The 13,998-nt window shown below is 53.4% G+C and overlaps 1 protein-coding gene across 1 annotated transcript in view; it reads left to right on the top strand.

Moving 5' to 3' along the window:
• Positions 1-5,539: 5,539 nt before the first annotated feature.
• Positions 5,540-13,998, top strand: part of LOC140474496 (fibrosin-1-like protein) — a gene marked incomplete at its 3' end in the record, with an annotated part of 41,030 nt that continues 32,571 nt past the window's right edge. Inside the window, exon 1 of the mRNA XM_072567704.1 lies at positions 5,540-6,981. Within this exon, the coding sequence (XP_072423805.1) occupies positions 6,679-6,981 (303 nt within the window). The remainder of the gene's footprint in view (positions 6,982-13,998) is intronic.

Genomic DNA, 13,998 nt, shown 5'->3' on the forward strand with positions numbered 1-13,998 from the left:
TGTGTGAGAGACGGGGCAGGGTCGGGAAGGGTGTGAGACACGGAGAGGGTTACATAAGTGTGTGTGTGTGAGAGAGAGAGGTGGAATGGGTTAGGGGAAAGTGTCAGTGGAGGTGTAGTGCATCAGGGAAGGGTGAGGGGAGATAGTGCTGATGAGGAAAGATGTGATGGGGCTGATGTGTTGGCGTTGGAGCAGGATGTGTCCAATGTTACTGTTTGTTAAGGGTGACTGTGTGTGTGTGTGTGTGGGGAGGTTAAGTGCAGAGTGGAGGTCAAGGTGATGGTAATTAGGAAAAGCTGTATGTATCAGGAGAAGGAATGGGATCGTGTGTATTTCTCAGGTGGCATGATGGCATTGGCCAAGGGGTAGGGTGAGTGTGCGGGGTGGGTGTGGGGAGGGTGACAGTGTTGGGGAAGGGTGTGTGTCATATGTTGGGAGTGGGTGAGGAAGGGATGTGTGTGATGGTGGGAGGGGAAAGATGTCAAGAAAGATGGCGTCTTGGCCCAAGTTGACCTGGGCTGTGGGGGATGGTGTGCATGTGTGCGCGATAGTGTCAGTGAAGGGGTGGGTGTGTTAGGAAGTGGGAAACGGAGGGGGTGGGAATGGAAAGTTGTCAAAGAAGATGGTGTCCGGCCAAGTTTGACCCGGCTGTCTCTGGGAGTGGGGGAGTGGGCGTGTCCAATTTTGGGAAGGTGGGGGTGTTTCAGGGAAATGTGTGTTGTGGGTGAGGTAGGGGGAGAAGGTGAGGGGATGGGAACGCAAAGATGTCGAGGAAGATGGCACTGTGTGCGCGTGGGGCTGGTGGTGTTAATGAAGGTGTGTGTGTGTGTGTGTGTGTGTGTGGAGGAGGGGGGGGGGCGGTGAGGAAATGGGGAAGGTGGGAACGGAAAGATGTCAAAGATAGTGCCTTAGCCAAGGTTGACCCAGGCTGCGTGTGTTTGCGGAGGTGGGGGTGGTTGTCAGGGAAGGGTGTGTGGGGTGGGGCTGTGGGATATTGTTGGCCAAGACTGGGCGTGCGTGGGAGAGAGCGGGGATGGGAGGGTAGGAATGGAAAGACGTCAAGGAAGTTGGCCCCTTTGGCCAAGGTTGGACCCAGGCTGTGGGCTAGGCGTTTTGTGGGAAAGGGAAAGATTTATGCGTGGGGGGCAGTTTGGGGTATGATGATGTGAGAGAGAGGGAGTTGGCTGGGGTGGGTGGGGGGGAGGGTGTGGAATGGAAAGATGTCAAGGAAGATGGCGCCTTGGCCAAGGTGGGGGGGGGGACTGGAGCTGGAAGGGACGGCCGTGAGGGAGGGTCACGTGGGGGAGCAGTAACGGTCGTCGAACGTCGGGCCGCGTTCAAACGCGGACGCCTCGCGCCTGTGACAGCCTCCCCCCGACAAAGTGACATCAGCCCGATTTCGAGCGTGGGGAAAACGTCACGGCGTCGCCTCCGGGGTGGGGGACGCCCTTGCCGATTGGCCCCCCCCACCCCCCCACCCCCCCGTGAGGTCAGCACGTCGCAACGCCCGGGTGACGTCATGGCGAGCGGCGCCGGATGTGGCGGTTGGCCGGTGGGGGGGATGGGGTGGGGAAACGGGTTGGAAACCGTCCTCGGAGGAAGTCCCCGTTCCTATATTTTGTTGTTTGGTTTAACGCGCAAATAAAGTTGCCCCGCCCCTTCCTTCCTTCCTTCCCCCCCCCGCTCCGACGTGGAAGGTAGTTTGTCGACGCCATTCCCCGCCCCCCTCCTCCTCCTCCTTTACCCAACCTCCGGCCGCCATGTTGGTAATGGTCGAGGCGATGACAAGATGGCGGACGGCGGAGCGGCCGGGCCCAGCGCACGACCATGAAGAGAAGGAGAAGAGGAGGCGGCGGCGGCGGCGGGCAGCAACGACGACAACAACAGCGGCGGAGGGCAGCCCCCAGCGTGTGAAATAACACAACCCAGGACGGGCAGCGCAAAAGGAAGAAGATAGACAGAGAGAGAGAGAAAAGCCAGCTTCCTCCTTCTCCTCCTCCTTCTCCTTCACCCAGAGGAGCTGCTGCTTGTGGGTGGGTGGGTCAGAGGGGCTTCCTTTCTGATTTAAATACGCTGTGCCCCTGTGTGTCCTACCCCTTCACCCCAACCCCATTTTCTGCCCGTGGATATTTATTTCCCCATCTCTCCTCCCACAAAGGCTTCAACCTTGTCTTTAAATTTCCTCCTGTCTACCTACTCTCTTTCCCCCCCCCCCCAACCTTGTCTTTAAATTCCCCCCCCCCAAACCTTGTCTTTAAATTACCCCCCCCAACCTTGTCTTTAAATTTCCTCCTGTCTACCTACTCTCTTCCCCCCCCCCCACCTTGTCTTTAAACTCCCTCCTGTCTACCTACTCTCTTCCCCCCCCCCAACCTTGTCTTTAAATTCCCCCCCCCCCAAACCTTGTCTTTAAATTACCCCCCCAACCTTGTCTTTAAACTCCCTCCTGTCTACCCACTCTCTTTCCCCCCCCCCCAAACCTTGTCTTTAAACTCCCTCCTGTCTACCTACTCTCTTCCCCACCCCCCCAACCTTGTCTTTAAATTCCCCCCCCAACCTTGTCTTTAAATTCCTCCTGTCTACCCACTCTCTTTTCCCCCCCCCCCCAAAACCTTGTCTTTAAATTCCCCCCCAACCTTGTCTTTAAATTCCCTCCTGTCTACCTACTCTCTTCCCCCCCCTCCCCAAAACCTTGTCTTTAATTACCCCCAACCTTGTCTTTAAATTCCCCTCCCAAAACCTTGTCTTTAAATTCCCCTCCCAAAACCTTGTCTTTAAATCCCCCCCAACCTTGTCTTTAAATTCCCTCCCGTCTACCCACTCTCTTTCCCCCCCAAGCCTTGTCTTTAAATTTCCCCCCCCAAGCCTTGTCTTTAAATTTCCCCCCCCCAGCCTTGTCTTTAAATTTCCCCCCCCCCAGCCTTGTCTTTAAATTTCCCCCCCCAAGCCTTGTCTTTAAATTCCCCCCCCCCCAGCCTTGTCTTTAAATTTCCCCCCCCAAGCCTTGTCTTTAAATTCCCCCCCCCAAGCCTTGTCTTTAAATTCCCCCCCCCAAGCCTTGTCTTTAAATTCCCCCCCCAAGCCTTGTCTTTAAATTCCCCCCCCCCCCAAGCCTTGTCTTTAAATTCCTCCCCCCCAAGCCTTGTCTTTAAATTCCCCCCCCCAAGCCTTGTCTTTAAATTCCCCCCCCCAAGCCTTGTCTTTAAATTCCCCCCCCCCCAAGCCTTGTCTTTAAATTCCCCCCCCCAAGCCTTGTCTTTAAATTCCCCCCCCCAAGCCTTGTCTTTAAATTCCCCCCCCCAAGCCTTGTCTTTAAATTCCCCCCCCAAGCCTTGTCTTTAAATTCCCCCCCCCAAGCCTTGTCTTTAAATTCCCCCCCCCAAGCCTTGTCTTTAAATTCCCCCCCCCAAGCCTTGTCTTTAAATTCCCCCCCCCAAGCCTTGTCTTTAAATTTCCCCCCCCCAAGCCTTGTCTTTAAATTCCCTCCTGTCTACCCACTTCCCCCCCCTCCCCCAAGCCTTGTCTTTAAATTTCCCCCCCCAAGCCTTGTCTTTAAATTCCCTCCTGTCTACCCACTTCCCCCCCCTCCCCCAAGCCTTGTCTTTAAATCCCCCCCCCAAGCCTTGTCTTTAAATTCCCTCCTGTCTACCCACTTCCCCCCCCCCCCCCAAACTTTGTCTTTAAATTCCCCCCCAAACCTTGTCTTTAAATTCCCCCCCAAACCTTGTCTTTAAATTCCCCCCCAAACCTTGTCTTTAAATTCCCCCCAAACCTTGTCTTTAAATTCCCCCCCAAACCTTGTCTTTAAATTCCCCCCCAAACCTTGTCTTTAAATTCCCCCCCAAACCTTGTCTTTAAATTCCCCCCCAAACCTTGTCTTTAAATTCCCCCCCAAACCTTGTCTTTAAATTCCCCCCCAAACCTTGTCTTTAAATTCCCCCCCAAACCTTGTCTTTAAATTCCCCCCCAAACCTTGTCTTTAAATTCCCCCCCAAACCTTGTCTTTAAATTCCCCCCCAAACCTTGTCTTTAAATTCCCCCCCAAACCTTGTCTTTAAATTCCCCCCCAAACCTTGTCTTTAAATTCCCCCCCAAACCTTGTCTTTAAATTCCCCCCCAAACCTTGTCTTTAAATTCCCCCCCAAACCTTGTCTTTAAATTCCCCCCCAAACCTTGTCTTTAAATTCCCCCCCAAACCTTGTCTTTAAATTCCCCCCCAAACCTTGTCTTTAAATTCCCCCCCAAACCTTGTCTTTAAATTCCCCCCCAAACCTTGTCTTTAAATTCCCCCCCAAACCTTGTCTTTAAATTCCCCCCCAAACCTTGTCTTTAAATTCCCCCCCAAACCTTGTCTTTAAATTCCCCCCCAAACCTTGTCTTTAAATTCCCCCCCAAACCTTGTCTTTAAATTCCCCCCCAAACCTTGTCTTTAAATTCCCCCCCAAACCTTGTCTTTAAATTCCCCCCCAAACCTTGTCTTTAAATTCCCCCCCAAACCTTGTCTTTAAATCCCCCCCAAACCTTGTCTTTAAATCCCCCCCAAACCTTGTCTTTAAATCCCCCCCAAACCTTGTCTTTAAATCCCCCCCAAACCTTGTCTTTAAATCCCCCCCAAACCTTGTCTTTAAATCCCCCCCAAACCTTGTCTTTAAATCCCCCCCAAACCTTGTCTTTAAATCCCCCCCAAACCTTGTCTTTAAATCCCCCCCAGTCTACCCACTCTCTTTCCCCCCCGCCCCCCAACCTTGTCTTTAAATTTCCCCTCCCCAAACTTTGTCTTTAAATTTCTCCCCCCCCCCCAAGCCTTGTCTTTAAATTCCCCCCCCCCAAGCCTTGTCTTTAAATTCCCCCCTGTCTACCCACTCTCCCCCCCCCCCCCCCCAAACCTTGTCTTTAAATTCCCCCCCCCCAAACCTTGTCTTTAAATTCCCCCCCCCAAACCTTGTCTCTTAAATTCCCTCCTCTTTCCCCCCCCTTCACCTGCATCTGATTTCTTTGTCCCTTCCTCCCTCAAGCCTCTCCCTTGTTTAATTTCCACCTCTGTCCCCTAAAAGCTTCCACCTTATTTGATTTCCCTCTCCATCCCTCCCTCCTTGCGTCTGATTTCCCTCTCCATCCCTCCCTCCTTGCGTCTGATTTCCCTCTCCCTTCCACCCTCCTTGCGTCTGATTTCCCTCTCCCTTCCACCCTCCTTGCGTCTGATTTCCCTCTCCCTTCCACCCTCCTTGCGTCTGATTTCCCTCTCCCTTCCACCCCCCTCGCGACTGATTATCCTCCTCCCTCCCTCCCACCCCCCTCGCGACTGATTATCCTCCTCCCTCCCTCCCACCCCCCTCGCGACTGATTATCCTCCTCCCTCCCTCCCACCCACCCCCCGCGTCTGGTTATCCTCCTCCCCCTCCCTCCCACCCACCCCCTGCGTCTGGTTATCCTCCTCCCCCTCCCTCCCACCCACCCCCTGCGTCTGGTTATCCTCCACCCCCTCCCTCCCACCCCCCCTCACGTCTGATTATCCTCCTCCCTCCCTCCCACCCCCCCTCACGTCTGATTATCCTCTCTTTCTCTCGAAGACCTTCTCCTTGTGTCACGCCCCCCCCCCCCGACTCACTTTTCTCTCACTGTTCCACTCTTTCCCCCCCCTTCCTTTTAAAAAGAAAGGAATGAAAAGGAACAAACAGAAAGGAAGAGGCAGCGGCTTTTAAGTCTTCCTGGTTTAATACTCAGCGTTTTGGGGGGTGGGATTTTTTACCATTTTCTATTTATATATCCACAGAGGCACACTTTTTATTCAATTTGTGGTTTGCTTTCCAGTTTTTCTGTTTTGTTAATTTTCATTTCTGTGGGTAGGGGTCAGTGTTTTCCATCTTATTTATATATCTCCCTGTGGGTTTGTGTCCTGAAAACCAGTGGACCCAAAACCGGGAAGAAGGGATTTTGTTTTGATATAATCTGTCCTTCCCTCTTTCTACCTTTTTTTAGTTCTTCAGAAACAAAATCCCACCTGTTCCAGAGGTGTAGTGTTTTCTTATTTAACTTGCCTCCTCTGTCCTTCCCCCCCCCCCCCCCCCCAACCACCGTTTCGCCCCTCTCTCAGGGCATCCTTTTTTTGGGAAGGGAGTCCTGCTCAGGAACATTTCTTGGTTTCTCGCTTTCCCCCAAACCCACCCTTGTCCATCCCCCCCCCCCCCCCTCGGAGCTCCGTGGACGGCGATTTGAAAGCAGACCTCGGGGTGTCTTTGGTTTCGTCCTCCGAAACCCCCACATGGAATGAATGTCTCTGACTCAGAGCCTCGGCGGTGGGCTCTTAGCTGGACGTCACCTTGGTAGCGTCTGGACGAGTGTGATTTTGCAGGGGGCGAGGAAGGAAGGAAGGATAAAAAACAGGAGGGGCAGGAGGAGGAGGAGGAGGAGGAGAAGAGGCAGGAACCCGCTGCGTTCTCTTCCCCCCCCCTTCAATCCAGTGACTTTGCTCAGTTAAATGAAGAAGGAGGGAGTCGGTTCTTGCTGAATTTGAGCTCCAAGAAGGCATCCCCTTGTTCCACTTTTATTTATTGCCTGCACTGACCAAAACCTTTCCTGGCCTGGAGGGAGGAGGAAGGTGTGACTTTCCCTTCACTAACTGCGTTCTTATTGGAAATAACAGCAAGAGAAAGAGACCCCCAAAGGACCCGGGCGGCCATGGAGGGGCCAGGCCGGCCTGGGGGCTACCGCCAGAGCCGCAGATCGCGCTCCCAGAGGGACCGGGACAGGAAGTTGGCCGGCCCCGGGGTGCGGGAGGCCCGGCCTTACTCCCCGTCCTCCGGCTCCGAGAGGGAGGCGGGAGAGGGTCCAGCGTCCGGGAGCGGCCCAGGCCTGGGCTCCGGGCCAGGCTCATCGCGGCCCCGCCCTCCCCGCCGCAGGAGGAAGGAGTCGACCTCCTGCGAGGAGGACATCATTGACGGCTTCGCCATCGCCAGCTTCCCGAGCCTGGAGGCTCTAGAGGTGAGACTTGCCCCCTTTCCCAGGGTGGCTTCTGGGGAATGCCATTGTTATTTAGAGTTAATATTGTGGTCAGCATCCCATCAACTCATCCCAAAATCAGTCTCCATCTCCTCTGCCCTTGTTCACCCCGTCCCCTCCAGCAGCCCCTCCCTACCCTTCCCCCTCCTGTAACCTTCCCCTCCCGCAACCCCCCCAGTTCCCCTCTCCCTCCAGCCACCCCCCCCTTCCCCCTCTAGCCGCCCCCCCCCTCCAGCTGCTCCCCCTCCCCCCTCCAGCACCCCACCCTCCAGCCGCTTCCCCCTCTAGCCGTCCCCCTCCAGCCGCTCCCCCTCCAGCGCCCCACCCTCCCGCCGCTTCTTCCCCCCCCCCCCCAGCCACTCCCCCCCCCTCCAGCCATGCTCCCCGGCCTCCCCCTCCAGCCGCTGCCCCCCCTCTCCCCCCTCCAGCCACCTCACCCTCCCCTCCAGCAGCCCCCCCTTCCCCTTCCCCTCCAGCCAACCCCCTCCCCCTTCCCCCTCCAGCCACCCCCACTTTATCCCTCCCCCTCCCCCTATCCTTGAAGTCTGCCCTTTGGGGTTGGCTGTCGCTAATGGAGTCCGTGTGTTGAGGGGAGACCTGTCAGTGTCTGAATCCCTTTCGTTTCGCAAGTTTGGAAGTGAATTATTTGCCGTGGGGTTCCTGGCTGCTTACCTGCTTGTCGCTGGTGTTACCTTGGTCTACTCTGGTTCTGTGTGGCAAATCATCAGCTCCACCCCCACCCCCACCGCCACCGCCTCCCCAATCAGGACAGGGTGATGGTTAGTCTCCCTGTCTCCCTCTGTTCAAGGGTGTGAGTGAACTCTCCTCACCTGCCAACCCAAGGATGTGTCGGATGGATATATGATGCTTGTTGATAGATCCAACAAGGAGCCTGGGCTAAACCCCTCTCGGGGAGGACTGTGGGGCCTGATGCCTGAGAGGAGCAGTCGAGGTGAATCAGCTCGATGCACTGATGAGGGCGGAGGAGGGGAACCGCCCAGCACTGAGCGGATGGGCTGAAGGACCTGACTGTATATCTAACGCGGCTGGGATGAAGCCAAGCACTCTGTGCTGACTCTTGAGTGTGCAATGTTTTTGGAAGAGGTTGCTGAAAGCAGGGTCTTGCCCTGCAAATCGAGTCGGGGGAGGTGTCCAGCGCAACGTCCGAATCGGTTCAGCCCGAGCAGAAATGCTGGGCGCGGGTCTTCCACCCCTGCTGCAAGAAGGGCATTTGTATAGCGCCGCTTTGGGCAGTCTTGAAGCTCTACGCGGCTAAGCCGGCGGCCTTGTGCGTCAGGCCTCGTAGTCTGTGTGCCAAATACCCGCAGCAGGTTCTCAACACCGGCTGCTGTATTGTTGTTGAGCTGAGGGGGGATGTGTGTCCCAGGACCTGGTTGTGGCATCCACTCTGCGGCCTGGTGAGAGTGGGTATTGCCGGTGAGTTACCCCTTTGATTCCGTGTGGTGTAGAGAGACCTCCGTGCCAGTAGGGAGGGAGTTCCGTGTGAGGGAGGGGTTTTGACCCAGTGACAGCCAAGGATGGTGTAGGGCTTGGAGGAGCTGGTAACTTGCCCTTGCCCTTCATGGGGCAGAGGTGCTGTTGGCAAGTCTACGCTATGCTTCTCATGGATGTTGAGGTGAAGGGAGGTTTTTGATAGCATCCTGTCCAGGTTGTGTGTTTTGTGCCCATCCTAGCTGCTGTCCTTCCATGCGGAGCCCTGGCTCTGCTGGTGACAGCCAGATTGGTTCAGACTTGCCGGCTGTGAGTCAGATTGAGTTCTCACTGCAATCATCATGGTTTTCACGAGAGTACCTCGTCATTTCTGGAGTGATGAGTCGAGTTTGAGTACCACCTCGGGATGTGAGCCTGTCCAGTACATCCCCCCTCGCGCCCCCCCCATCCCCCAGAGCCTGTGTTCCTGGGACTGAGTGGTGAGAGTTTGTGCAACTGAGGCTTGGATAATTCAGTGTGACTACGGTATTATCTGCATCATCCCCCCTGAAGGCCTCTGATTTTTAAATCCCCCACCTCCTTGAATACCCCTGACTCCCCCACCTCAACCGCCCACCAAATTGATTGCCAAGGGTCTACTCCTCCTCTGCCTTCAAACCTTCTCTGAAGAGCCTCTGATGCCTGCCTTTTATTAGGCTCAATGTTTGTGTTATCCCATCCATTTGCCCGGAATGATTGAAGCATCCTCTCACTCGTTAGCATCCGATTACTCCACCAGCCAGGAACGGCATTTTACAACTTGTGGTTCATGCACGAGAGCACCCTGTGCGTCTTGGAAACCTCCTACCCTTTAGCTAATGTTCCTAATGCTTCCTGAGAGTTGGGATGGGCTGGTTGCTTCTCCCAGATGGGTCAGAGGTAAGCGTGGCTGTCTCTGTATCTCTCCCCAGAAAGCTCTCCTGCACACAAGGTAAGGACTATACGTCAGAGGGCTCAGCCTTGATGCAGATTGCAGGTGATAACGGTCACAGAAATGTTAACCACAGTAGACCTCAGGGCCGCAAGGGCAACTGGCCGATTCCAGTTTCATGTGTGCGGTGACCGAGTTGGTTCAGGAGACTATGGCGAGGTGATGCTGTTAAAGGAGTTAGAAAACAGAGTGACCTGAGGGTATGGGTGCACAGAGCATTCAGGGCTGGGCAAGAGCTGTCTTTGTCTTAGATTTTGGCTTTGTCGATTGTGTGTTGAGTGCAAAAACACCCTTTCGGAAACCCAGCGTCGGATCTTTCTGCAAGGGCTGCCAAGTCAGGGAGGGAAAGAATCGGATGGGTGGTTCCTGCTCTTGATTGTGTGTGTATATGTGTTTGACCTCTGCCCACGGTATTTGTGTGACCATCGCTCCCTGCAGTCTCATTGTCTCTGTCGCTGTTAAGGGAGGAGGATGCTGCCTGAACGGCTGTGCTTTTCCAGCACCACTCTAATCGAGAATCTGTCTCTATTAATTCAATCATCGTCTTCCCCACCAACCAGTTGACTCAGCCTGATCTCATTTCCAATCTTCAATTGCAGTTGGGTTGACCATTATCGTACACTAATGACCCGGGGCAAACCCTGTCTTCGGGCCTTGGAAGGGAAGACTTGCTAGGCCAGGTCCCCTTGGGACAAGAGGAGGGAGTGGGGGTTGTTCTCCCCTGTGTACAAAGGGAAACATAATCAAGGCAATCAAGACCAGGAAGGGAGGATTCCACCGAGTCGATGAAGAGAAATGGATCAGCCAAGATTGCAGGCTGGAGCCAATTGGATGTGCCGAACGGCCTAGTGGTGTTCCTATATCTCGGCGTACGTCCTTTCCGAAGGAAGGAGGGGCAGGCAGCGAGTTTCTCAAGGCAAGGTTGTGATTGGGAACAAATTGCCCGAAATGTGAAGTGGATTGAACTGGAGCACTCACAAGCTGAGAAGAAGTTGGATAGATAGTCCAGAAGTGAGAGAACTGCACAAGGTGGGGGAGCGACGAATGTGCCAGACCTATGCGGGCCAGTGATGTTGGGAGCTGAGCATAGTTTTCTAACTGCATGTCTACATTGGCCTGGTCAGTGCACTAGGGCAGGCAATGGGCAGACACAGTTAAGTGCTGAGGGGCATCCAGGAGCGATGGGGATATTACGGTTCTAAAGAGTGCAGCGAGGCAGGGACCAACGAGGGTCCACATGTATTGACCTTTAAAGGTGACAGGGACACGTTTTGGGGAGGACGTACCCTGGGGTGGACAGTCAGAGGATGTCCCACCTCCATGAAGAAATCTCTGGTCAGCCACTGGGGTGCAATAGGCTGGTGCGGCCTATCCCCATGTTGTGCATTACTAGGGCTGGGGTGGGAAGAGTGAGCAAATGTGAGTGTGTCAAATGTGAGACGACAGGGGCCTTTCCTCGAGGGCGTCCGGCTGGAGGAGGTAACTGGGAAGCAGTGTTGTGTCGGTCATGTTCCTAAACTGAAGCTTTGGTCCTGAGGGGATAGGGTGTTGGTGACAGGAGAATGTAATCATAACCCCACGGGCAATTGCTCGGCTTTAAGAATAGCCCACGCCCTTTTTCTCAATTGTATCCACACAAGCAATCATGTCGACGCCGGTCCACACTTTACGCAGAGGGGAGAGAGAGAGAGAGGGCGGACCTGTTTCTGTTGGTCTGCTGCTGGCCAGTCTCCTGTGTTCTCGCCTTCAGTAAAACCCCAGTGCAGAGCCTGTGCGGACTTGCCTCTGGAGTGGGATTGGGGTGGGGTGATGGGAGTTTCATGTAGGGCGGCGTTGCTTTCTGCAGGAGGGTGAGCTGCGACCCAGGGCATGCTGTGGGTAGAGAACGTTCACCACCACCCCGAATTCTCTCTCCAGTAAAACACCGATCTATCTAAGCCTTACAAGGCTGCTTCAATTAGGTAGGGAATTCTGTAGCTGGTTATGAATTCCTTCACGTGTGCGCACAGCACCTTCCAAAACCCTCAACCTGTGCCTCCCTAGAGGAGCAGAGGCAGCAAACTCATTACAACAGCAGCCCTCCCAGCCTCTGGGACCTTTAAAAATAAAAGTCCTAGCTTTGGCTGTTATGTCACTGTGGGGATAGGTAAGGCAGATCAAACCCAGGGTATGGTTAGCAACGTGGGACTGGGATATCATAGCAATTAGAGAGGTGGCTCAGTGATGGACAGGACTGGCAGCTTAAAGGGTATAGATGCTATAGGAAGGAGTGAAAGAGAAACAGAGGAGAGGGGGGAGTGGTGTTTTGATTTAGTGATAACATTATGGCTGCACTTTGATATTCCTGGGATTAAGTTCAGGCAAGTTATTTGGGTGGAGCTGAGAAATAAGAACGAGGTGATCACTTTATTGGGATTGTATTAGTCCCAGTAGTCAAAGGGAAATTGAGAAACAAATCTGTTAGGAGATCTCAGTTATCTGTAAGAACAAGAGGGTGGTTATGGTCAGGAAGTTTAACTTTTCAAACATAGACTGGGACTGCCGTAGTGTTAAGGGCTTGGATAGAGGAGAATTTGTCAAGTGTGTACCGACTAGAGAAGGTGCAAAGTTTGACCTACTCTTGCGAAATTAGGCAGGGCAGGTGACTGAGGTGTCGGTGCTAAATTCGGGGATGGCCGATTTTGACAGTATTAAGCAAGAACTTTGGAAAGCTGATTGGGGAAGGGTGTTCCCAGGTAAAGGCACAGCTGGAAAATGGGAAGCCTTCAGAAATGAAATTAACGAGAGCCTAGAGACCGTAGCTTCCTGTTAGGGTGAAAGGCAAGGCTGGTAGGTGTAGGGAATGTTAGATGATGAGAGAAATTGAGGGTTTGGTCAAGAATAAGAAGGAAGCATATGTCAGGTGTAGACAGGATAGACAGAGTGAATCCTTCGAGTATAAAGGCAGTAGGAGTATCATCAGTACCCACAGGTGAGGTACCAGAAGACTGGAGGTTGGCTAACATGGTGCCATTACTTTACGAAAGGTGGTAAGGACAAGCCAGGGAACTATAGACCAGTGAGCTTGATATTGGTGGTGGGCAAGTTGTTGGAGGGATTCCTGAGGGACAGGGTGTACACATCCTTGGAAAGGCAGGGACTTATTAGGGATCGTCAACACGGCTGTGTGTGTGGGAAATTGTATCTCACCAATGTGCTTGAGTATTTTGAAGAAAGAATGAGGATTAATGAGGGCAGACCGGTAGACGTGATCTGGATGGACTTCAGTAAGGCATTCCTTTTGGTAGACTGGTTAGCAAGGTTAGATCTCATGGAATTCAGGGAGAACTAGCCTTTTGGATACAGAACTAACTTGAAGGTAGAAGGTGGTGGTGGTGGGTTGTTTTTCAGACTGGAGGCCTGTGCCCAGCAGTGTGCCACAAGGATCGGGGCTGGGTCCACTGCTTCTCGTCACGTTTCTATAAATGATTGGATGTGAACGTGCGAGGTATAATTAATAAGTTTGCAGATGACACCAAGATTAGTGGTGTAGTTGAAGAAGGTTACCTCTGAATACAATGGGGCCTTGATCAGATGGACCCAAGGAATGGCAGATGGAGTTTAACATAGGTCAGTGAGGTGCTGCACTTGGGTAAGTCAAAGACCTTTGAGTGAAGGTTCATAATTTCTTGAAAGTGCAGTCGCAAGTAGATAGGTTAGTGAAGAAGTCTGCTCGCCTTTATTGGCCAGTGCGTAACGTGTAGGGGTTGGGAGGTCCTATTGGGGCTGTACAGGATGTCTATTAGGCCAGGACTGGAATACTGTGTCCAGTTCTGGTCCCCCTAATGTTGTGAAACTTGCAAGGGTTCAGAAAAGATTTACAAGGATGTTGCCAGGTTTGGAGGGTTTGAGCTTCAGGGAGAGGCTGAATAGGCTGGGGCTGTTTTCCCTGGAGCGTTGGAGGCTGAGGGGTGACCTTGTAGAGGTTTATAAAATCATGAGGGGCATGGATAGGATAAGTAGACAAGATCTTTTCCTAGGAGTGGGGGAGTCCAGAGCTCAAGGGCATGAGTTTAAGTTAAGAGGAGAAAGATATGAAAGAGACCTAAGGGGCAACTTTTTCATGCAGAGGGTGGTGCGTGTGTGGAACGAGCTGCTAGAGGAAGTGGTAGCGGCCGGTACAATGACATTGAAAAGGCATCTGGATGGGTATGTGAATACGAAGGGGTATGGGCCAAGTGCAGGCAAATGGTTCTCAGTTTATTTCGGATATCTGGTCGGCACTGATGAGTTGGACCAAAGGGTCCATTTCTGTACTGTACATCTCTATGACAGCAACCATTCCCAAAGGCTGCTTGCTGTCTCCTTCGCCCAGGGTGGTTCTGGATGGGACTCCAGTGCTGGCGTAGCTAGTGAAACCCATGTTCCATGAATGACTGTGAGAAAGTGAGTTTGTCTGACTTTTCCCTCCGTCTGCTCCACAGTCTGGAAAGTTTTTGGGTCCTTTTGTCGTCGGTCCCAGCACCAGGAGCTGCAGGTTCAGTCGCGAGCCGCTCGAGAGTGTGCCTCTGACATTGGGCCTCCGTGTCTCAGCCGGG

This window comes from Chiloscyllium punctatum, unplaced genomic scaffold (genome assembly GCF_047496795.1).
Source record: "Chiloscyllium punctatum isolate Juve2018m unplaced genomic scaffold, sChiPun1.3 scaffold_1029, whole genome shotgun sequence".
Lineage (NCBI taxonomy): Eukaryota > Metazoa > Chordata > Chondrichthyes > Orectolobiformes > Hemiscylliidae > Chiloscyllium > Chiloscyllium punctatum.